Source organism: Schistocerca piceifrons, chromosome 9 (genome assembly GCF_021461385.2).
Source record: "Schistocerca piceifrons isolate TAMUIC-IGC-003096 chromosome 9, iqSchPice1.1, whole genome shotgun sequence".
NCBI lineage: Eukaryota > Metazoa > Arthropoda > Insecta > Orthoptera > Acrididae > Schistocerca > Schistocerca piceifrons.
Window position 1 is genome coordinate 16973548 of NC_060146.1, and position 26293 is coordinate 16999840.

Below are 26293 nucleotides of genomic sequence, written 5' to 3' on the forward strand. Positions count from 1 at the left end.
TATTCAGTACTGATTCCTTTAGTTTTTCCACACTGTCATCAGTAATTGTTGTGTTAGGATGTCCATGGCAGTTGTCTTCTTCAGCGCCTTCTCAACCCTCTTTGAAATGTTTCTACCACTCTTAAACTCTTGTCTTACTCAAAGTAGATTCACCAGAAGCCACAGTCAACATTTTGAATGTGACACTTATTCCACTATTTGAGCAAAATTTAATGGAAATTCTTTGCTCTGTTTTATTGCAAAAGTAAAAATTCACCAAGCACTTGAAAACACATATAACCGTTTCGACTGTCAACAGTAAACTAAATAATTGAAACATCTGAAAAGATAAATGTACATCAGGAACATGTGTACCAACAAGATAAAAAGAAATAAATTTGAAAATTATGTATTTAAAGCTTGCGAAATTAAATATTTCCCATTACTTTGTGATCACATCGGACGTCAATCTACTTACTGTATTCATCCCTTGGCCTGCCTTTGCAATCCCCCACCCCTCTTCCCCCTTCCACCCCCACCCCTCTGCCCACACACACAAACACACACACACACACACACACACACACACACACACACACAAACACAAACACAAACAGTTCCTTCCAGTACCAAACTGACAATTCCTCGATGCCCCAGGATGTGTCCTGTCAGTTGATCCCTTCTGTTAGTTACGTTGGGCCAGAAGGTTCTTTTTTCAACAATTTGATTCTGTACCTTCCTGTTTGTTATTCAAACTACCCATCTAATCTTCAGCACCGTGTTTCAAAAGCTTCTATCTCTTCTTGTCTGAACTGCTTATTGCCCAAGTTTCAGTTCTGTTCAAGAAAAAAACTTGCCTACACCTAAATTTTTATTAGATTTTTTCCACAGAAATGCTATTCTTGCTATGGCTTATCTCTATTTTATATCCTTTCTACTTTGACTGTTGTCAGCAATTATGCTGCCCAAATAGCAAAACTTATTAACTATTCTTAGTTTCTCATTTTCTAAGCTTATTCACTCAGCATTTCCTGATTTAATTTATCTATATCATTTATCATCTACCATTTATCATATAGCTATTTATCATTAACCTTCTTTTACTTTTGTTGATATTCATTTTACAACCTCCTTTCAAGAAACTGTCCATCTGTTCAGCCGCTCTTCCAACTTCCTTGCTTTCTCTGACACAGTTAAAATGTCATCAACAAACCTCAGAGTGTCTTATCCCTGAAATTTACTTCTCTTTCTAAATTTCTCCTTTGTTTCCGTAACTGCTTGCTCTGCTTACAGATTGAATAACATTGGGATAGGCTACAAGTATGTAATACTTCCTTCTCAATCACTCTTTTTATTTATATCCTTCAACTCTTACAGCTGCAGTCTGGGACAAATTGTAGATAATCTTTTACTCTCTGTGGTTAATCCCTGTCGCTTTCAGAATCAGAAAGAGTGTTCTGCAGTCAACATTGGCAAAAGCTTTCTCTAAATGTACAAAAGCTATAAGTGTAGGTTTTCTTTTCTTCAATTACATGCTAGGATAAGCCATAAGGTTAGCATTGCCTGGCGTGATCCTACATTTCTAATGAATCCAGACTGACCTTCTCCAAGTGCGGCTCGTATCAGTTCTTCCATTTGTCTGTAAATTTTTCATGACAGTATTTTGCCACCACAACTTATTGGAAATGAAAGTTCAGTAACATTCACACATGTCAGCACCTGCTTCCTTTGGGGTACAAATTATTCTTAAAGTCTGAGAGTACTTAACCTGTCTCATAGATCTTGCACACCAGGTGGGACCTGTTTTGTCATTGCTGGCTCTCCTACGGATCTTAATAATTCTGAGTGAATGTTGTCTACTTCAAAGGCCTTGTTTTGCCTGAGATCTTATAGTGCTGTGCTAATTTCTTCTCACGGTATCGTATCTCCCAACTCACATTTATTTACTTCCTCTCTCCGTTCTGTTACTGGGTGGTTATAATTAAACTTCCCTATTTAACACATTATAACATGAAAACTAATTACCATATGAAGACCAAACATGGTAACATTAATGTCAAGGACATGGGGAAGAGAAATAATGCAGACTCAATTAAATTGAAACACTTTTAACTGTCTCCAGTGCTCTTCAATTGTGCTCTTGAAAAAGTTGTTCGAGAATGGAGAAAAGCAGGTGCACCAGCACACAGACTGGGACCAAAATGTGAGGGCATAGAAGTAGACTGTTTAGCATTTGCTGACGACATGGCACTGATGGCCCAAGACATTACTGATTCACAGAAACATCTAGAATTATTACAAGAGCAGGCAGCAAGAATAGGATAGATTTATGACTGACATCAAAGATGCACCTTCTTATCTCAAAATTGGTAATAACTACATTTCTCGAGTAAAAGAATTGAAGTATTTAGTTGAATGAATTGCAGAAAATTGTAATGGAAAGAAATCTGTCAGATCAAGAGTACACAAAATGAAAACGGCATTTCAGCTAACAAAAAACATTTACAACAAAAAGAGTCTCTCATGGAACTGCAAAATACGACACTACACAACAGTAATTACGCATCTGAGACACTAAATCTTCAACACAGAACACTAAAAGGGGAATTAGAAGTGAAAGAATATAAAATAATGAGGAAAATCCTAGGACCAAGAACTAAAGATGGTGTGCATTATCCAAAACCCAATGCAGAAATATATAAAATATCTCCAAAATAACAGACACAATGCACATGAGAAGAGTCCAATTCATGGGGCATTTAGAAAGAATGGACTCACAGGTTAATGTGCAAAATCCATACATTTTTAAAGAACAAAACTACAAGGCTGAACTGGTACAAACAGATGGAAAAAGACATGAGAGAACTAGGGTATCCAAATCTACATGACAGAAATAAAATCAGAAAAATCACAAACACGCAGGGTTTTGAGGAAGAAGAGAGAAAAACTATCCAACATACGTGATCTCTGCAACGGAAACTAGCCCATTCGTTGCATATGAAGGAATACTGGGCGAAAAGGAAGGCCAACAAATGTTGATAGCCGTGGTCCTAAGTGAAGAAGAAGAGAAACACTTTTAATGTACTGCTAAGGTGCAGTGTACCATTATATACCAGTACCATTACTGCTACAAAAGGGGCTCAATATGGCACCCATCAGTGTCCAGAAGAGTCTGAAAGTGCAGGACTGCACTCTGCACAACAGAGCGAAGGCGTTTGAAGTTATGCTGGCTGCCTCTCTTAATATGCTGCACTTCAGATCAGCGCATGTGTGAATGTTCCCCTGGTAAACCCTGAACTTCAAATAGCCCCACAACCACAGATTATGGGGAGTGAGCGCAGGTGATCATGACAAAAAAGCATTTGGAAACAATTGGCTGATAATTCGATTGTTTCCATATGAGTTGTGGAGAAGCAAGTGTTCTTCAAGAGAGATGTGCTGTGAGGCCCCATCTTGCAAGAAAACTGAGTTCAATGCATCTCTCTCCTGCAGGGTGGGTGTGACATACTTGCAAAGCACATCACAGTAACACTGGCCAGTCACACTGCACGTCTTTGGTCCTCGAGCACCAACCTGGTCAAAAAAGAATGGGCCACTGATGAACATAGCCATGAAGCCACAAATACAGTGACACATTCACCATACAGAGGAAGTTCATGCAAAGTGACTGGAGGTGAAGATCCCCATTTCCATGTGTCCGCCCCACCCATAAGAGGGAAATAAGCTTCATCTGTCCATAGGACGGTCAAGGGCCAATCCTCGTCAACTTTGATCCTTGCGAGAAAGTGGAGTGCGAAGTCAACATGTCGTTATGTATCCTGTGGTGCAAGCTGCTGTACAGTATGGATCTTGTGCAGATACTATTTGAAAATGGTTCAAAGCACCTTCCGTACAGCGGACCGTGGGATGTTCAACTGTCATGACTCAGACGTGCACTGTCTGATGGTAGGAAATTGCACACAGTGTTGTCTTCCATAGCACAGAGATTTCATCAACCAACTGTGGTGGTTGTTGGCCTCTTCCCAGAATGATGCCCAGTTCTCTAGTTGATTTGAACTTCTTTATTGTGGAGGTAATTCTTTCAGTCAGTGATATTCTCAAAGTGCTGCTGTAGCATTTCTGTTGTTTTGATAATAGAGCTTCGCCAATAATGCCCTGCTCTTTTTGTCCAAGCTCATGTTGGCATGTCAACAAGTTCACTGTGACTGGTCAGATGTGTTAGAGTATGAATCATGATGACTGATAATGGCACCAGGTGGCCATAGGTAGAACTGGATGGTGGCACTATGTCACTTGGGAATCATGCACCCCATACTCTGGATATTAATGCTACCAAGTTTGGTACTCTTACAGTAATTATTTTCCATGCTTTCCTCTTTTTTCATCAGTCTTCTGACAGGTTTGATGCAGCCTGCCATGAATTACTACTCTGTGCCAACCTTTTTATCTCAGAGTAGCACTTGCAACCTACATCCTCAATTATTTGCTGGATGTATTGCAATCTCTGTCTTCCTCTACAGTTTTTGCTTCTACAGCTCCCCCCTGGTACCAGGTAAGTCATCCCATTGTGTCTTAACACTCTGCCCTCCGGCGACACCACAGTGGTGTTGTGAGCATAGTATCGTGCAGTGGCTGGTGACAGCACTTTAGTATGTTTTGTTTAGGTAACAGTAAGTTACACAAGCCAACAAGTTTTTTGTTTTTATAAGTACTTGTGGCCTTTCATCATATCGGACAAAAGAGACAACACAATTATTTACGATGAATGCGCGGAGCAAAACTTGGAGGTTGCCACTGCATTGCGTACGTCTCATCATGATCCGGTTGACAGCCTTCCTGTCTCATAAAGCAACACCAGCTAATAGGCCTGCATATTTCTGAAACGAATAAACAAAAACTAAGAAACTGCAATGTATGTTCCCAAAACAAAAACAAAAAATGACAAACTTAATATGGAAGTCTTGTGGAGTTGCGTTACATCTTGGAGACTGTTTTGCTGCATATCATATGAAATGGAGATACTAAGTACCAAAGAGAATGCAAATAAACAAATACATGGAACAACAAAATTTGTATTTATTTACAAAATTTCATGAAAGTAGGGGAACAGGATTGAGAACTTATGAGAACTAACGATGAGATTAGTCCAATGTTACAATTTATAATCACCCGATAATGTCAAGAACGGCTGGCGACAAGCCAAGTAATACGAATTAGTGCTGCCAGCACCAAGCGAATAAATTTGTATGAGAAGTGCAGACATCAAAGTGTTAACAGATGTCCTATCATCCTGTTCCTTCTCCTTATCAGTGTTTTCCTCTTATTCCTTTCCTCTCTGATTCTGTACAGAACCTCCGCTTTCCTTACATTATCAGCCCACCTAATTTTCGACATTCGTCTGTAGAAGCACATCTCAAATGCTTCAAGTCTCTTTTGTTCCGGTTTTCCCGCAGTCCATGTTTCACTACCATACAATGCTGCACTCCTAACGCACATTCTCAGAAATTTCTTCCTCACATTGAGGCCATGTTTGATACTAGTAGACTTCTCTTGGCCAGGAATGCACTTTTATCCAGAGCTAGTCTGCTTTTAATGTCCTCCTTGCTCCATCCATCATTGGTTATTTTGCTGTCCAGGCAGCAGAATTCCTTAACCTCATCTACTTCATGACCATCAATCCAGATGTTAAATTTCTCACTCTTCTCATTTCTGCTACTTCTCATTATTTTCATCTTTCTTCGATTTACTCTCAATATATAGTGTTCTCATTTGATTGTTCATTCCATTCAGCAGCTCATGTTATTCTTCTTCACTTTCACTCAGGATAGCAAGGTCATCAACAAACTGTATCATTCATATCCTTTCACCTTGAATTTTAATTCCACTCCTGAACCTTTCTTTTATTTCCACCATTTCTTCTTCGATGTCCAGATTGAACAGTAGTGTCTTACAACCTTTTTAATCTGAGCACTTCTTTCTTGCTCGTCCATTCTTATTAGTCTCTCTTGGCTGTTGTACATATTGTGTGTTACCCATCTCTCCCATTTTTTCTCAGAATTTTGAACATCTTGCACCAGTTTACATTGTCGAACGCTTTTTCCAAGTTGATAAACACTATGAAGGTGTCTTCATTTTTCTTTAGTCTTGCTTCCATTATCAACTGCAATATCAGAATTGCCTCTCTCATGCTTTTACCTTTTCTAAAGCCAAACTGATCATCATCTAGCACATCCTCAATTTTCTTTTCCATTCTTCAGTTGTCAGCAACTTGGATGCATGAGCTGTCAAGCTGATTGTGTGATAATTCTTGCACTTTTCAGCTCTTGCCATCATCGGAATTGTGTGGATGATAAAGACTGCTGCCTCTTACAGTATCACTTCATAATGTGTAATACAGACTGTGGCATAAATCTAAGTACTGAGTGCTGCGACGGTTTTACGGTCATTTTCCAATAATAATGTTCTCATTATTTACCAATAAAATGATGTAAGAGGGTCTGTTTGCTGGAGCAAAGCTGTGCTTTAACTGTTTGGTGGAACATTGATCTTAAGTCCTCCAAAGCTCTTTTAAATTCTGATTGTAATACGGGATCCCCTATCTCTTCTAAATTGACTCCTGTTTCTTCTTCTATCACATCAGACAAATCTTCCCCTCACTGAGGCTTTCAGTGTATACTTTCCATCTATTGGCTCTCTCCTCTGCATTTAGCAGTGGAATTCCTGTTGCACTCTTAATGTTACCACACTTGTTTTTAATGTCATAGAAGGTTGTTGTTTTGACTTTCCTGTATGCTGAGTCTGTCCTTCCAACATTCCCTTCTTTTTAGATTTCTTCACATATTTCACGCAGCCATTTTGTCTTGGCTTCCCTGCACTTCCTACTTATTTCATTCCTCAGTGAGGTTTAAAACCTTCTGAAAATAAAGCTTGAAAAGTTTTTCGTACACCGGTTATGTGTCAGTTGCTCCACCCCACTGCAGCTGCTTAATGCCTGAGCACAAACTGGTGTACAACAGAGTGACAGCCAGAGGCCTTCTGTTCACTGGATGTTGAAGGGGGAGGTGGACAAATCTGCCCCCACGTGTTTTGAAATCTTTTCAAGAACACATAATTTTACATGAAAAGAGTATGTAATATGTAAAATTCTCACACATTTATATCTCATGAGACATTCTGGTTCTGAAACTGTACTTTCTCAAACACTATCTTTGGAGGAACATCCTTAAGGGGACATTGTATGTACTATGCCACCAATATTAAATTATCAAATTTTCTGACCCATTATCTTGGAAACTTTTCAAGACACCAACTTACAATTTTCCGTAATTATTGAATGCACCTTTCTAGATACACTGAACCAGAGGTATTACTAAAATTGTATGTGGGGCATGTTATCCCTTTTTTTTTTTTCAGACACTCAATTTTTTGACAGAATTTTGTAAATAAATGAACATAAAAACAAAACAACCAAGGATATTTTAATTATTCTAGTTCCATATGTGTTGAATCTCACACTTGGCATGCTGTGAAAAGTTCATATCTCTACCATCAGTACTTTCTTAGAAAACGGGTCATTTATTGCAAAAAATGTAGTTCAGAGATACTGAGGTTTAAAACTTTTTTTATTGCAATTTCTTATACAGACTTACATTTCTGCATCTTTTATGCACTAGAATTGGCTTCTTCAGTGTCACAACAGCCCAGTGCTTGCCTCCTCCTTTTCTTTCTAGCTTCTTTTGTCATTTGCTGAGCAGCTAACTCTGCTACAGGTACACAAAGCTCATCCAGTTCCCGTATTCCTTTAGTTGTGTTCTGTCCAAATCTTACCCCTAACTTCTCCAGAACCTTAAGTCTTTTATAGTTCCCACCACTAAAAGTTATTACAGTGTCAGACACTGCTAACTTTAAAGTCATAAGACCAACAAACACAGCACCACACAACATTATTGAAAGAATCATTCTCATTCTGGATCTTCTCATGCAAACACTTCCTTAGGAGCTTAGGATTTGCCAAATCTCTGCAAATAGGTTTGATTGCCATAATATCATTACTTTTACCACTGTCATCCATTCCTAAAGTTACTTTCCTTTTTGATGCACTAGGGGCTGGGGTCACTTCAGAAACATTATCGTGGTTTCCTTCACTGTTAGTACACGTATTTTTAAGTACTTCAGAAGAAAACGCCCGTCTCACGTATCTGTTACCAGCAAATTTGTGTTTCTTGAAGTTACTTTTACACTTAGTCATTTTATTTACATATAAACAGCAATAGAAGTTTGCTTACTACAAAAATAGCTGATAATCACACTACTTTCAACAAAAACTAGTATCAGAAACAAAGGACTGATTTGTTTATTCGTAATGCCAACTTCCGAGATGTAGCAGTAGACACAAAACAAAGCAATTCACAGCCTTCTAGACTGTGTAGTTCCTAAGATATAACTGCTCAACTGTGGCTGTATATGCGTAGCCGCAAAATTTGACAGTCACATGCCAACATTAAAAATATTATTTGAAGGTATCACAATTGTCTGATTTTAATGTATTATATACCAAAATGTTCAGGAAAGTCCAAAGTACTTTATACAGTGTTCCCTTAAGTAGTTTTAAGTACCCAGATTGACAGTTTCACAGTTTTCAAGAGTCCCTGTGCTGTACTGCCCAGCAGCTTCATCGCCTCCCATGGAGATATCTTGGGCATCATCTCCTTCATCCAATTTACTGTTCCCCTCTCCTCACAGCCAAAGACTAGAGACCTCCTGAATTTGGGAACTTGACTTACACCTGCCCTGATCTTTTGAAAGAGAGCAAACTGAAATAGCTCCCCCTGCTGCACAGTGATGTTAACAAGTGGACATCCTTGGTGGATTACCACCATCCTGAAATATGAGACTGCTGTACTGTAAGTCTGTTTCCCTGTTTCCTGTCTCAGTTTTTGCTGGATTCAGTTAACCTGGGAAGTGGGAGTAAGGAACTCCTCCCTCATTCTCTTATTCACTGTTGTGGAAGTGATACGGATCTGTTTACCCCCTTCACTTGGAGATGGCACTTTTCTTGGAGACCTTAGGTTCAAGACCCTTTAATTTCCTCTATTCGTTCTTAGGAAGCCATTCTTTGGCTTCCTTTTCTCTTAGAAGTTTCCTCCTCTGTGCCCTAGACAAGGCTTTGATCTTGATCTAGTCCAATTTATTAGCAATGTTTTCCACATCTTGGACTTCTCTGTCCCCCAAACCAGTTTCGAAAAGAGCCTACATTGTTTCAGTGCCCGATTTTTGGTTATTTGAAATATCATCAAGTCCTTCACTTTTTAGATTAGTTTCTAAAGGACCACAGATTTTAATGGGAAACTGTACTACTGAAAAAATACATAATTTGGCGATGATTTGATTTTTGTTCGGCAGTGAAAATGTGTAGTTAAAAGTGGCACATTGGGGTAATATGTGATCCCATAACACCACACTTCCTGACATGCTATATCAATAACTTATAATTCTAAATGCATCATTTTGCAAATGCATATGGGATATAACACCCAGAAACTCAAAAGTATGCATTAGTATATAACAAGTAAAAATATTTCGAATATAGTGCCACTGGTGAAACCCAAGCTGCCAGACATGTACACTTAAGCGAACAGCTAGCCTCAGATATCAACATTTAAACAAGTCATGTTAACATGCGTTTAGGGCAGTTGGGATTGGAACTTCCAAAAATGGGCGTACTATGTGGGAAAAAGGCGGTAATGAGGAACGTACAAATGAACTGTATATCAGACAGTATTTTTTGATGTAATCATCTTGCTCTTTGTCCCATGTTTGAATGCACACTGGACCTCACCTTCAGTAGAAAATCCTTTTAACCTGTAAACAAATTCAGAGCAGTGAAAAGATGAAAATCTGGAAGTGTTACATCAGGGCTGTGAGCAGAATCCACATCCACATCCATCCTCTGTATACCACGAGGAGGTGCATCGCAGAGGGTATGTCCCTTTGTACCAGTTATTAGGATTTCTTCCTGTTCCATTTACATATGGAGTGCAGGAAGAATGATTGTTTGAATGCCTGTACACATGCAGTCATTATTCTAATCTTATCCTCATGATCCCTTTATGATCAATACGTGGGAGGCTGCAGTATATTCCTAGAGTAATAATTTAAAGCTGGTTCTTGAAACCTTGTTGATAGACTTCTTTTTGGGGTAGTTTACACCCATCTCCAGAAGTCTTACAGTTCAGTTCCTTCGGCATCTCTGTGACATTCTCACACGGATTAAACAGACCTGTGACCATTCGTGCTGCCCTTCTCTGTATATGTTCAGTATCCCCGTTAGTCCTATTTGGTACCAATATTTTAGAACCTGTCACACGAGTGCTTTGTAAGCAATGTCCTTTGTGGACTGATTACACTTCCCCAGTATTCTATCAATAAACCGAAGTCTACCACCTGCTTTACCCACGGCTGAACCTATGCTCAATTTTAATGACTTCAGTGATGCGAGGATTAAATCGGAGAAATTGTCCTAGGTTTTCCTTTGTAAAGGAACATTTGAAAATGGAGTGAAGCATTTCAACTTTTGCTTTTCTACCTTCAGTTTCAGGTCCTGTTTCATTCACTGTGGACTGGACACTAACTTTGGTACCACTACGAGCCTTTACATACAACAAGAATTTATTTGGGTTCTGTAAAGATCACTTTACAGTATTCTGCTACGATAGTCATTGAAGGCGTCACGTATTGCTCTCTTGACAGCCAAATGTGTTTCATTCAGCATCCCTCTAGCTGTAGCCCTACACTTTGTTTTACACATATTATGCTGTAATCTCTGTTTCCTTAGAAATTTCTTTACAGTGACTGTATGCCGTGGAGATTCCCTACCATTATGAACTATTCTACTGGATACATATCTATCCAGCGCATGGTGAACTATTCTTTCAAACTTGTGCTTCCGCCTTGTGCTGAAAGTTTCAAGTTCTTAATTGAGATATGAAACTACTGACTTTTTATCCTGTTTACTTAACATACATATGTGTGGTAATCATTGTTGCCACAACTGCATCATGGTCACTGATACCAGTTTTGATGTGGGCGTTCTCAAAGAGGTGAGGTCTGTTTGTTGCCATTAGGTCACATATATTTTCACCATGAGTGGAGCTCCTAACGACCTTATCTAGGTAGTTTTCAGGGAAGGCATTTATTAAGGGAGGAGGAGTGGAGAGCAGAAAAGGAGAAGAGCAGAGAAGTGGAAAAGACTGTTGGATACATTAGCAAAGAGTGGCACATAATGAGGGTGAGAGGACATGAATTGAGAGGAGGTGATTTGACAGAGGGGCAGAAACTGTTGGGTGGAGGACTTCAGGACAGTAGTTACCCTTGGTTGAGACAGGGATCATTTCTGGAGCCCCACTCGACATTGCTGCATCTGCTCAACATGATGTGTGTGTGTGTGTGTGTGTGTGTGTGTGTGTGTGTGTGTGTGTGGGCGCGCGCGCGCGGCAACTCAATGTGTCATCATTACAATTAGTAGCAATCTAACCTTTTCATAATATTGTTGAAAAATGTACTTAAGATGACTTGTGAAAATGAAACACATACAGATGAAGCAGATCATTGTAAAAGTGTGCAATCAGTGAAAAATAAAGTATAGCAATTTGAGATCCGACTTCAATGTTTAAATACTACAATAGTGTAGGGAGACAGAAATCCGCATATTGGAACATTAACTGTTATTGTAGGACTTCTATAAAGGGTGAGGGATCATGCATTTATATCTAAAAATTATCCCAGTTTAAAGAAAGTGATAAGCTTACTACAGTTAGTGGTGATGAATAGCTTAAAGCATCAGGCACTGAGCTAAGAGAGATTTGCATTTAGAAAAATATTAATCATTCTTTGAGTATATCAATCCCGGTGTTAGTATTCATACATTTTTATATGCATTAACTGAAGTTCTAGACAAAGAGCCAACTCACAAACTAAAATGTTATATACAGAAATGTATAATTGGCAGATTTATCCTCCCCCCCCCCCCCCCCCCTCAAAAAAAAAAAAAAAAAAAAAAAAAATCATGTGTGTCTAGGGTCTCATTGAGTTTTTTTACTGGCAGATATTAACTGAACCCAGCCAGCAACCATGTGAAGAAGATGAACACATCATCATTAAAGAAGAAAATATTGTGAGTATTGCCAGCTATTTCTTCCTGTATTTTATGTGGAGTTTTTAATTAATTAGTGTATATTACACAAATATTTGGTTTTTACATTACGAAAGTGTTAAAAGAGGGAAAATACACATTTATGGAATATAAATATATGAGGATTAAAAAGAAAGATTTAACTGGCTTTAAGACTTTTCCTCTTTAGCTGCTGCAGGCAACAAAAGTGTTGGCACCCACAGCTTGTAGATGGTTCATGTGGTAGTTGCATAAAATAACATTACTCTCCATCTAATGTAATTCTTAGGCCAGTCATAATATCCTGAGAATGAAGCACGCAATTCCTGAAAGATCATATAAGCTCGTAGTGGTACCAGGGCTCCCACATATTTCGAGCTGTTGCTTCTGATGTCACGTGTACACACTGTTCCACACAGATGAGTCCATACATTATGAACAGTTGCTTCATAGCATATTACTCCCCCTTTGGAATGCAGTAAGCAGCAAGCCTGTCATTGGTAGGTGTCTGAAGGTATGAACCACCAGATGTTCCATTAATTACTAGCTGTTGGCTTATGAGTGTGAAGATTGCACCCAATAGTGTCCCAGAAATGTTCCACCAGATTACGATTAAATGAAGTTGGTGCCAACACATCAGTGATAGTTCAGTGGCTTGCTCCTGACCATGTCACATGGACAGTTATCCTATTTAAAGATGCCACCCCGATTGACAAAGACATCACACTTGCAAGGATGCAGTTGGTCCATAATGAGGTTCACATCATCCACAGCTGTGTGTGTGCCTTCGACTACCACCACAAGCCTCGCAGAATCCTTGGTGAATGTTCCCAGTGACAAGATACTGCCCCCACCTTACACCACCATCAATCCAATATAACAAGAAACACGATTCATGTGACCAGCCGACATATATCCATTGATCCGTGGTTCTCACTTGATGATCCAGAGCCTACTGGAATCACAAATGATGATGTCATTGTGTCAACATGGGAACATGCAGTGGTCATATGCTGCAGATCAACATGCTCAATAGTGTGTGCTGGAAAAGTATGCTCAGAACCACTTGTGCCCATGACAACACTGTACTCTTGTCATCTGGTTTGCCATAGATCACTGGCTATTCTAGAATTAAATTTTTACTCTGCAGCAGAGTGTATCCCCCCCCATGAACCATGGACCTTGCCGTTGGTGGGGAGGCTTGCGTGCCTCAGCGATACAGATAGCCGTACCGTAGGTGCAACCACAACGGAGGGGTATCTGTTGAGAGGCCAGACAAACGTGTGGTTCCTGAAGAGGGGCAGCAGCCTTTTCAGTAGTTGCAAGGGCAACAGTCTGGATGATTGACTGATCTGGACTTGTAACAATAACCAAAACGGCCTTGCTGTGCTGGTACTGCGAACGGCTGAAAGCAAGGGGAAACTACAGCCGTAATTTTTCCCGAGGGCATGCAGCTTTACTGTATGATTACATGATGATGGCGTCCTCTTGGGTAAAATATTCCGGAGGTAAAATAGTCCCCCATTCGGATCTCCGGGCGGGGACTACTCAAGAGGATGTCATTATCAGGAGAAAGAAAACTGGCGTTCTACGGATCGGAGCGTGGAATGTCAGATCCCTTAATCGGGCAGGTAGGTTAGAAAATTTAAAAAGGGAAATGGATAGGTTGAAGTTAGATATAGTGGGAATTAGTGAAGTTCGGTGGCAGGAGGAACAAGACTTCTGGTCAGGTGACTACAGGGTTATAAACACAAAATCAAATAGGGGTAATGCAGGAGTAGGTTTAATAATGAATAGGAAAATAGGAATGCGGGTAAGCTACTATAAACAGCATAGTGAACGCATTATTGTGGCCAAGATAGATACGAAGCCCACACCTACTACAGTAGTACAAGTTTATATGCCAACTAGCTCTGCAGATGACGAAGAAATTGCAGAAATGTATGATGAAATAAAAGAAATTATTCAGATTGTGAAGGGAGACGAAAATTTAATAGTCATGGGTGACTGGAATTCGAGTGTAGGAAAAGGGAGAGGAGGAAACATAGTAGGTGAATATGGATTGGGGGACAGAAATGAAAGAGGAAGCCGCCTGGTAGAATTTTGCACAGAGCACAACATAATCATAACTAACACTTGGTTTAAGAATCATGAAAGAAGGTTGTATACATGGAAGAACCCTGGAGATACTAAAAGGTATCAGATAGATTATATAATGGTAAGACAGAGATTTAGGAACCAGGTTTTAAATTGTAAGACATTTCCAGGGGCAGATGTGGACTCTGACCACAATCTATTGGTTATGACCTGTAGATTAAAACTGAAGAAACTGCAAAAAGGTGGGAATTTAAGGAGATGGGACCTGGATAAACTAAAAGAACCAGAGGTTGTACAGAGATTCAGGGAGAGCATAAGGGAGCAATTGACAGGAATGGGGGAAATAAATACAGTAGAAGAAGAATGGGTAGCTTTGAGGGATGAAGTAGTGAAGGCAGCAGAGGATCAAGTAGGTAAAAAGACGAGGGCTAGTAGAAATCCTTGGGTAACAGAAGAAATATTGAATTTAATTGATGAAAGGAGAAAATATAAAAATGCAGTAAGAGAAACAGGCAAAAAGGAATACAAACGTCTCAAAAATGAGATCGACAGGAAGTGCAAAATGGCTAAGCAGGGATGGCTAGAGGACAAATGTAAGGATGTAGAGGCCTATCTCACTAGGGGTAAGATAGATACCGCCTACAGGAAAATTAAAGAGACCTTTGGAGATAAGAGAACAACTTGTATGAATATCAAGAGCTCAGATGGAAACCCAGTTCTAAGCAAAGAAGGGAAAGCAGAAAGGTGGAAGGAGTATATAGAGGGGTCTATACAAGGGCGATGTACTTGAGGACAATATTATGGAAATGGAAGAGGATGTAGATGAAGATGAAATGGGAGATACGATACTGCGTGAAGAGTTTGACAGAGCACTGAAAGACCTGAGTCGAAACAAGGCCCCCGGAGTAGACAATATTCCATTGGAACTACTGACGGCCGTGGGAGAGCCAGTCCTGACAAAACTCTACCATCTGGTAAGCAAGATGCATGAAACAGGCGAAATACCCTCAGACTTCAAGAAGAATATAATAATTCCAATCCCAAAGAAAGCAGGTGTTGACAGATGTGAAAATTACCGAACTATCAGCTTAATAAGTCACAGCTGCAAAATACTAACACGAATTCTTTACAGACGAATGGAAAAACTAGTAGAAGCCAACCTCGAGGAAGATCAGTTTGGATTCCGTAGAAACACTGGAACACGTGAGGCAATACTGACCTTACGACTTATCTTAGAAGAAAGATTAAGGAAAGGCAAACCTATGTTTCTAGCATTTGTAGACTTAGAGAAAGCTTTTGACAATGTTGACTGGAATATTCTCTTTCAAATTCTGAAGGTGGCAGGGGTAAAATACAGGGAGCGAAAGGCTATTTACAATTTGTACAGAAACCAGATGGCAGTTATAAGAGTCGAGGGACATGGAAGGGAAGCAGTGGTTGGGAAGGGAGTAAGACAGGGTTGTAGCCTCTCCCCGATGTTGTTCAATCTGTATATTGAGCAAGCAGTAAAGGAAACAAAAGAAAAATTCGGAGTAGGTATTAAAATTCATGGAGAAGAAATAAAAACTTTGAGGTTCGCCGATGACATTGTAATTCTGTCAGAGACAGCAAAGGACTTGGAAGAGCAGTTGAATGGAATGGACAGTGTCTTGAAAGGAGGATATAAGATGAACATCAACAAAAGCAAAACAAGGATAATGGAATGTAGTCTAATTAAGTCGGGTGATGCTGAGGGAATTAGATTAGGAAATGAGGCACTTAAAGTAGTAAAGGAGTTTTGCTATTTGGGGAGCAAAATAACTGATGATGGTCGAAGTAGAGAGGATATAAAATGTAGGCTGGCAATGGCAAGGAAAGCGTTTCTGAAGAAGAGAAATTTGTTAACATCCAGTATTGATTTAAGTGTCAGGAAGTCATTTCTGAAAGTATTCGTATGGAGTGTAGCCATGTATGGAAGTGAAACATGGACGATAAATAGTTTGGACAAGAAGAGAATAGAAGCTTTCGAAATGTGGTGCTACAGAAGAATGCTGAAGATTAGATGGGTAGATCACATAACTAATGAGGAAGTATTGAATAGGATTGGGGAGAAGAGAAGTTTGTGGCACAACTTGACCAGAAGAAGGGATCGGTTGGTAGGACATGTTCTGAGGCATCAAGGGATCACCAATTTAGTATTGGAGGGCAGCGTGGAGGGTAAAAATCGTAGGGGGAGACCAAGAGATGAATACACTAAACAGATTCAGAAGGATGTAGGTTGCAGTAGGTACTGGGAGATGAAAAAGCTTGCACAGGATAGAGTAGCATGGAGAGCTGCATCAAACCAGTCTCAGGACTGAAGACCACAACAACAACAGAGTGTATGTGCTGATATGAAACTTCCTGGCAGATTAAAACTGTGTGCAGGACCAAGATTCAAACACAGGACCTTTACCTTTCATGAGCAAGTGCTCTTCCAATTGAGCTAATCAAGCACGACTGATGACCCATCCTAAAAGCTTTGCTTCCACCAGTACAGGCGGAGAAGTGAGGAAGACTACAAACTACATATTCTACGATGAGGTGTGGATGTCCAACTCCTCGTTGCCATCTCATGGTTTCACCGTAGTTCAGCCACTTTCCATAGTTACTCATGGCAGCAAAATGTGAACATTCTACCAGAATCACTATTTCCAAGACACTTATTCCTAAGCATCAGGCTATAACAATTTCCTCTTTGTCAAAGCTGCTTATGTTAGTGAATTTCCCCAGTTATGGACCGTGTCATGGCTAGAATGACACCTCGTTCCTCTCTGCTAAACTTAAATACTTTCCTTAACATGTACACTACACTACACTACACTACAAGCCAACATCCAATGTTGGTGGGAGGAGGGGGGGGGGGGGCAGTTGTCATAATGTTTTGGAGTACATGACTTATAATCATATCGATTTTGTCATTGAATTTAGCTTTGGCAGTATAATTTGTCTGTTGATTTCATAATCATGAAATATTTGCCTTTTTAGTAAGTTATTTCTTTATGACACCAACCTTTCATACTTGGTCATTAATGAGCAACAATTAGTGCTCAACTAATTAAAAGATATACACAGTTACACCTCATAATTTGCAGACTATGGACGTAGAACAAGAAACATTGATTGTATTTCACTATGGCCTTTAAGACAATCCAGTGAAGACGCGAGCTACAGTGTGACATCTGTATTTTTGGAACGAGATTGGCATCTGCTCCATATGAATGTCACTGCCCTCTGTAGTGTATTAGTTTCTGATATAAGAGTAACAAAAAGCAAGTACCAATTTGTGTAGTAAATAACACACACAGTTTGGGAGTAACTGTTACATGCACATGAGACCATGCCTCTCTCAGCTATAGGTAATGTTGTCACATATGTAACATAAGTTTTTATGCAAGTTTTTATACCATCATGACATATAGTTACAGCTGTGGAGACCCATCTACAGCCATATTGTTCGTACCTCTGTGGTATGACTTGACAGCGATTAATTCTTCACAGAGAAACTGTTCCAATTCCTATAGAGGTGCTGGACCATAATAACGGACCTGTAATTGTGCTCCAGGGCAGACCACAGAAGCTGGATACATTGGGTGTTCCAAAACTATTCATTCAAATTAATACTGTAGATAGAGACCATCAAAACCAAAGAAATTTAACTGTGGTATATATGGTCTCTGAAATTAATTTCTGATGCTGGGGGCTATTTATGCAGAAGGTAGTTTAGCATTCAGGATGCACAATCATTATCCTGTACGCACACATTATATCATCGGGCCATCGACTGTTGTGTCTGTTAGAAGATTCCTGGCACATCCACAACGGTACCAGCAGCAACGGCAATTCCAGCAAAGAGATCTTCATCTGCTCCCACAGCTGTTTCAAACACCTGGTGCTTCATATGCTTCCAGAGGAATAAATCTGGACACACGAGGTCAGGCAACATAGGTGGCCAAGCAGTGGGGCCACCTTGGTCTGTCCATAGATTTTCTAAGATTACTCTCACAAGGCCTTAACCTTTTCGGTGCTCAGAATTTGTCTTGATTTTTTTTTTTGTTTTGCTATGGGTTGTGAATGATGCCATCCCATTGACTGGCATTTTATTTCTGGACTTTCATGTGAAACCCAAGTCTCACCACCAGTAACAAAGTATTTCAAAAACACCTCACAATCCTTGTCATACCAAGCGAAGAAAGTCAGTGCAGACCCCTGGTGCTTCTTATGCTTCCAGAGGAAGAAATCCAGACACACGAGGTCAGGAAACCCACCTGACACACAGACTTCTCTGTATCCAGTTCACCATAACAATTGGATAAGGAACTGATCATGAGATTTCAGGAAAGCATAAGCTCATTTCATTAATTGTGAAACATCTCTTCTGTTGAAATTTTTACTCAGTTCTTGATTTTAGTTTTGTCAGTCACAACTGAAGGTCACCATGAACATGATAAACATTTCCATAAATTTCAGTTATCTGTCAATACATTTTGATCGAACAATTTTTTCGTTCAGAAACCATATTACAGTATGAACTTCTCATTCGTCTGGTTCATTATTTTTGTCACATTTTTTAAAATCAGACAAATAGACAATAAACAAATGTTCCTGGTCATTGTTAGCATTGTACTGGCACTGATGATTCTCCCCCACTGACAGTAGCAGTGGGGGGGAGGGGGGGGGGCGAATTGTTGTGCAGCTTCTAAGATCTCAACATTTTTTACTTTTGTAATAATCCTCATATATTATGTAGAGTTGTGGTGATGCAGCAATACCACTCCTGTATCATAAACAGTGTCTGCAAGCAATTGGCCAGTCTAATTCTGAAGCCAGAGTTCAATTGTTTCAATGTTTTATCCAGCATTAACTGCTCATGATGAGGCCTCTTTTAGCTGTGTTGGTTTCATCAACTGCCATTGGAGCCAGCTGTGGTGTGATGGAATTCCACAAGTCACACTTGTGTCAGAACTCTAGCCCGATTACATGCTTTGAGACTGAGACTGGCACTCACCACTATGGCCAGTTGCTTTGGGCTTAAGTTGTTGCTGTAAGGTGTAAGTTGTTTATAATAATGAAAAACAATGTGTTTATTTCTGATGATTAAGTCTTATCTCAAAGTACTCAGTCTACAGTCCTCCACCGTGCATGTTATATTGATGCCACCGATTTGAAATCTGCTCCTTTCACCACTTGTCAATGTTATATTGTTCTATATCCTCTTCAAAAGTTTCTTAAATTGATCACAATCTACTGAGTGGAACTGTGGAATGAAATGACAATACTGAATTACCATTTTGTGTGGCTTCATGTTGTTGCTGTTCTTATGGGTATTGGTCCAAATACTGATTTTATGTAGCTCTGTGTGTTAGCCCACCCTTTTCAGGCCTTTTCATCTCTACATTACTACTGCAACCTCCATCTATTTGATCCGTCTAACAGTAGTCAAGTCTTGATCTTCCTTAAAAAATTTTACCTCCACACTTCCCTCCCGTTGTAAGCCTCACTTCAGGGCACAACATATATTGGAAATAAATAACTTCAGTAAATTGTCACTTGGTCCATGGATCAAACATTAAGAGTTTTTGGTGAAACATTAATCTTATCCACAAATAGAAATTGTCCTGAGATCATTCCCAAGTAGTAGAATAAAGCCCAAACACAACTTAGCTAGATAACAAGTATTTCATAATCAGAGTTCCCAATAGGCTAGCACTAATCACACAGTAAACAGTCAGAGCATTGCAGAGTCCAAAGCCACAGGTCAAATGAGGTGGACAGCACTACCGTGTAACCTTGTACTTGTACTGCAACAAAAGTTCATGTGACCAACCTGTGATACTGGCTTTGTTCCTGATGCAGTGCCCTTGTCAAGTGTGTGCTACATATTCTGTGGTGGGCAGAAGACCCTCTCCACTGAGGACGTAACCTAAGTAAGTGATTGGTGACTGAAAAAAGGTGCATTTTTATATCTTGCATTAATGTCCTTTCTGTGCAAGGACTGCAAAGACCAGGCAAAGATTGCTCGAATGTTCATCCATTGTGCAACCAGTGGCCAAAATATCATCAGTGGGACTGACACAATACAGAATTCTGGCAATAATCTTTGAAGAAACTTCTGGAACACGATGGAGGTGCTACTCACATGAAAGAGCAATGTGTGAAATTGGCATAGTCTGAATGGTGCATTTGAGACTAATATCGTCTCTGAATCTTCATCAGGAGGCAGCTAAAAATATACTCTTTGCAAGATCAGTTTTGGAGGATTGTTTACCTCCTGAAAGTTTAGAAAAAGATTTCATCTGAATGAGGCAAGAGATCAGAATCATTGCATGATCAGTAATGGTTTGCTTGACATCTCAAAACGCCCAAGTTTCCTGACCATCATCAACAGTGAAGCCTAATGACTGTAGGAAATGGGGACTTGTTGTTTTTGTAATTGATACAATTGAGTCCCACCCCATGAACCATGGACCTTGCCGTTGGTGGGGAGGCTTGCGTGCCTTAGCGATACAGATGGTCGTACCGTAGGTGCAACCACAACGGAGGGGTATCTGTTGAGAGGCCAGACAAACGTGTGGTTCTAGAAGAAGGGCAGCAGCATTTTTAGTAGTTGCAGGGGCAACAGTCTGGATGATTGACTGATCTGGCCTTGTAACACTAACCAAAACGGCCTTGCAACACTAACCAAAACGGCCTTGCTGTGCTGGTACTGCGAAAGGCTGAAAGCAAGGGGAAACTACAGCCATAATTTTTCCCAAGGGCATGCAGCTTTACTGTATGGTTAAATGATGATGGCGTCCACTTGGGTAAAATATTCCGGAGGTAAAATAGTCCCCCATTCGGATCTCCGGGCCGGGACTACTCAAGAGAACGTCGCTATCAGGAGAAAGAATACTGGCGTTCTACAGATCGGAGCATAGAATGTCAGATCCCATAATCGGGCAGGTAGGTTAGAAAATTTAAAAAGGGAAATGGATAGGTTAAAGTTAGATATAGTGGGAATTAGCGAAATTCAGTGGCAGGAGGAACAAGACTTTTGGTCAGGTGAATACAGGGTTATAAATACAAAATCAAATAGGGGTAATGCAGGAGTAGGTTTAATAATGAATAAAAAAATAGAAGTTCGGGTAAGCTACTACAAACAACATAGTGAACGCATTATTGTGGCCAAGATAGGTATGAAGCCCACGCCTACGACAGTGGTACAAGTCTATATGCCAACTAGCTCTGCAGATGATGAAGAAATTGAAGAAATATATGATGAGATAAAAGAAATTATTCAGGTAGTGAAGGGGAATGAAAATTTAATAGTCATGGGTGACTGGAATTCGAGAGTAGGAAAATGGAGAGAAGGAAACATAGTGGGTGAATATGGATTGGGGGAGAGAAATGAAAGAGGAAGCCGTCTGGTAGAATTTTGCACAGAGCATAACTTATAGCTAACACTTGGTTCAAGAATCATAAAAGAAGGTTGTATACATGGAAGAATCCTGGAGATACTAGAAGGTATCAGATGGATTATATAATGGTAAGACAGAGATTTAGGAACCAGGTTTTAAATTGTAAGACATTTCCAGGGGCAGATGTGGACTCTGACCACAATTTATTGGTTATGAACTGTAGATTAAAACTGAAGAAACTGCAAAAAGGTGGGAATTTAAGGAGATGGGACCTGGATAAACTGAAAGAACCAGAGGTTGTACAGAGTTTCAGGGAGAGCATAAGGGAACAATTGACAGGAATGGGGGAAAGAAATACAGTAGAAGAAGAATGGGTACCTCTGAGGGATGAAATAGTGACGGCAGCAGAGGATCAAGTAGGTAAAAAGATGAGGGCTTTAGAAATCCTTGGGTAACAGAACAAATATTGAACTTAATTGACGAAAGGAGAAAATACAAAAATGCAGTAAATGAAGCAGGCAAAAAGGAATACAAACATCTCAAAAATGAGATTGATAGTAAGTGCAAAATGGCTAAGCAGGGATGGCTAGAGGACAAATGTAAGGATGTAGAGGCTTATCTCACTAGGGGTAAGATAGGTACTGCCTACAGGAAAATTAGAGAGACCTTTGGAGAAAAGAGAACCACTTTTATGAATATCAAGAGCTCAGATGGAAACCCAGTTCTAAGCAAAGAAGGGAAAGCAGAAAGGTGGAAGCAGTATATAGATGGTCTTTACAAGGGTGGTGTACTTGAGGACAATATTATGGAAATAGAGGAGGATGTAGATGAAGATGAAATGGGAGATACGATACTGAGTGAAGAGTTTGACAGAGCACTGAAAGATCTGAGTTGAAACAAGGCCCCGGGAGTAGACAACATTCCATTGGTACTGTCTGTGATGCGGACATTTAATGTCGCTTGCCTCGAGAAGCACCACAAAGCTTTCTTGAGGTATTTACCATTATTGTTGAACGTTGTTAAATGACTGAAATGTGAGTGTGGCTGGGACCATCTGTGACTACTGGGGCTGCTGTTGTCGTTCATTTAAGTGCTGCTGCTGTTCCTGTAAACAAAATAAGTGCTTGGTCAACTTGTGGTGATGTTACTGTCGTTAGTTTAGCTGTTGCTGTCAAAGCTCAAGAAATGTGGCATCCATTTAGCACTTGTTGAAACAAAACTGTGATCGCCTTGTCGTCAATGTTGTAAGGCTCACATCAAGCAACAACGTTTATTGAATATAAATAACTTAGATAACGATGACGTAAATTGTCAGTTGGTCTGTGAACCAGATGGTAATAGTTCTTGGTAAAATATTCATCTGAATCACACACAGAAATTATTCTTAGATCATTCCGGAGAAGTAGAATAAAGTCAGTTGTATAACATGTGTTTCGTAATCAAAGTTCCAGTAGGCAGACCACAAGTTCCTGATTTATCACACTAAATACACAGTAAACAGTTGGAACATTGCACAGGCAGAGGGGAGTTGGAATACAGCAAATGAGGCAAGAATACAGTATTGGCATTTTTCCTGTTGCAGTTGCCCTCACCAGATGTGTGAGATCTGAACTTCGGGGGCATTCCTAAACATAGTTTACCAAACTCATAATTTCGTGATGCTTCAAGATGTGCCCTATGAGCCATTCCTTAGTTCAGTCATGTTGTGCCACAAAAATTCTTTTTTCCCCTCAATTCAATTCAGTACCACCTCAGTAGTTATTTGATCTGCCCACCTAATCTTCAGCATCCTTCTGAAGCACCAAATTGCATAAACTTCTATTCCCTTCTAGTCTGAACAGCTAGACGTCCATGGGTGACTTCCATATAATGCTAAATTCAAGGCTGATACTTTTGGAAAACGCTTCTTAACACTTTTGGACAATGTAAAGTAATTGGATGGGTAAAAAAATGTACTCACGATTTGGCAGCATGAGAACACACAGCAAGTCTTCCCTAACCCGGTGTTATAGGTGACTTTTCCAAACTCTTCCCGTTTTTCTAAACCTCTCCATTCCTTTTTTTAAAATTCTTTATTTATGTGTGTCTTCTTCTGCCACCGTTTGGCAAGTAGATTTTTTTATCTATACAATTACTTTTTGACACTTTAATTTATACACGATATAACAAATTCCTCTTTTTCACAACCACTTCTTTTCTTGCTAGGGCCAGGTTGCAGTTCTCTCTACTTCAGCCATGTAAAGTTATTTTGCTGCCAGAATAAAAAGAAACACATATACTCTTTTCAGTGTCCCATTACCCTCAGCATCAGGTGGTTTATAAGGGGTGATCAAAAAGTTTTTGTCCGAAAACCATTACACTGTCGAGAACCAGTATTCCAATTGGGCAAAATCATTGTGGGCATTGAGGGAATCATCCAACCAATGCACCAGCTTGTGGATACCCATTTAGTAAAACACCATGTCCTGCTGTGTGAAGAGGTCCGTAACAGCCTCCTGCACATCATTGTGCTACAGAAATCGTTGACCCTTCACGGCCTCTTTTAAGTGACTGAAGGCATATTAATCACATGGGGAAAGATCAGGACTATCGAGCTGGTGCTCATGTGTCTCCCATTTGAGTTGGCATAATTTCTGTCTTAAGATATTTGTGATCTGAGCTCACGCATTATCATGAAGCAGCAGCACCAGCTGTCATACCATTCCACAATAGTGCTTTTTGACAGATATGCTGTCCCATACACATTCTTCATTCTCCGGTTCTCTGGTGTTTGTTCTTTGACAGCTAAGAAAAGAATTACAGCAACTTGGTCCTGTGTGGACACATTTGGTAAGAACGTTGTCATATTTCATGTTTTCACATTTACCACACACATGTCAGAAGGACACAAATGCCACACTAATTCCTTGCCTGTATGTCAGTGCTTGTATATCTTCATTAGAGTCACACTTTGTTGCACGTATGTTGCAGCAACACCCTCAGATGGAATTCTTTTGAGCACCCCTTATAATTTGAATACATGCCATTGTCCTTGACTTCCTTTGGTTGATGTTCATCTTATAACCTCTTTTTGAGACATTAAACCTTGTTCCGATATTATGGTTGACAACCTTTCAGTCATTCTCGAGGTAAGGTGCTCGCAAAATTAAAGTGCCGTACATTGTGGAGTAAACACACACATGTCAGAGATAACACTGTTGGTAATGAGTGTCAGTCATAGATAAAACTTTATGCCTCTAAGAATAAGACAAAGCAAGTGCGGTATCTAAAATGATTGACATTTACACCGATAGTGAGTAATGTAGATGCACCTACTTATTGGTTGGCCAAGTATTTAACCTCGTTGTTGAGACCTTTTGAAAGTAAATGTGAACATCAGCAGATTTTATTAGATTAAAAAGCTTGTTTTTTGTGATGGTATGGGAACAGGATACGATTATCGGTTGAATGCAATAACTATCCAACTATCCCCATTAAATTCCACATAGAGATATATTTCACAGTAAGTCATATATGTGTACACAGCTTGTGATACAGAACAGAACTAAAAACTAACATGGTGGCTCGCCAGAGCAATCAGAGTCCAAAGATAATGTTAATCGTGGTCGATACGACCTATCGATGCCACACGGATGGTGATACCAGTCGGGCAGCCGAACCTGCCAATAAATGAGGAGACGAAACCGTTGGCCACAGTTTCAGCAGTTATGTTGGGTAAAGGAACAGCTTCCACCCCATGAGACATGCAGTCGGTTGTGGAGAGAATATATCTGTGGCCCTCCGACGGTGGTAGTGGACCTATAAGGTCAATATGTAAATGACGAAATCGTCCTTGTGGAATGTCAAACTTGCCTAGTGGAGGGGTGGTGTGGTGGCCGATTTTGTTGCATAGCCAGGAGACGCAGCTGCGTGCTCAGTTCTGACAGACCCGTACAACATTTTTCCAAATGAAATGCTTGGATACGGGCCACGTAGTGGCACAGACGCCAGGGTGAGCAAGGCCACGCAAGGCGTCGAAGGCTTGCCTGCACGACGTGGGTGGGAGCAGCTGCCGCAGGGTGCCGGTAGAAGAATCACACCACACCACGCCTCATCCAAAACAATGGAGAACTTGGCTTTGGTAAACACAAGAGATGTTTGAGGATCCGTGAGGAGAGCTTGAGATTCCTTGTCGGAGGCCTGGAGAGCGGCCAGGTTGGGTAAGTCGATGATGCGTGAGACAGTGTTGGTCCGCGAGAAAAAATCAGGGGGGATGTTTTCTGTACCTTTGATGTAGCGGACGTCTGTTGTGAATTGAGAGACTAAATCAAAGTGGTGGAAATGCCGAGTGGGTTGGTCCTCGGGACGGTTGCAGAAAGCATCTGCTAGTGTTTGTGATCGGTGAGGATGAAGACAAAGCGGCCCCCAACATCGGGGCGAAAGTGTTTCTTCTGAACTGTTGACAGTTTTCTAGAGAAGAAATGAAGGGGAGAAACTGTGTCGCTCTTGCGTTGCTGTAGTACTGTCCCCACAGCGATGTCGCTGGCGTCCGTAGTGATGAACAACTCGGCCAACGGGTCGAGATGGGCGAGTGTCGTGGCCTGAGGTAAGGAAGTTTTTAGAGCCTTGAAGGCCTCCAGCATAGGCTCAGTTC

At 40.3% G+C, this 26293-nt stretch overlaps 1 protein-coding gene across 1 annotated transcript in view; it reads left to right on the forward strand.

Annotated features, from left to right (window-relative positions):
• The window catches only part of LOC124717157, a 98789-nt gene that overhangs the window by 18427 nt on the left and 54069 nt on the right, over positions 1 to 26293 (forward strand). Inside the window, exon 3 of the mRNA XM_047243926.1 lies at positions 12083 to 12151. Coding sequence (XP_047099882.1) covers positions 12083 to 12151 — 69 coding nt within the window. The remainder of the gene's footprint in view (positions 1 to 12082; positions 12152 to 26293) is intronic.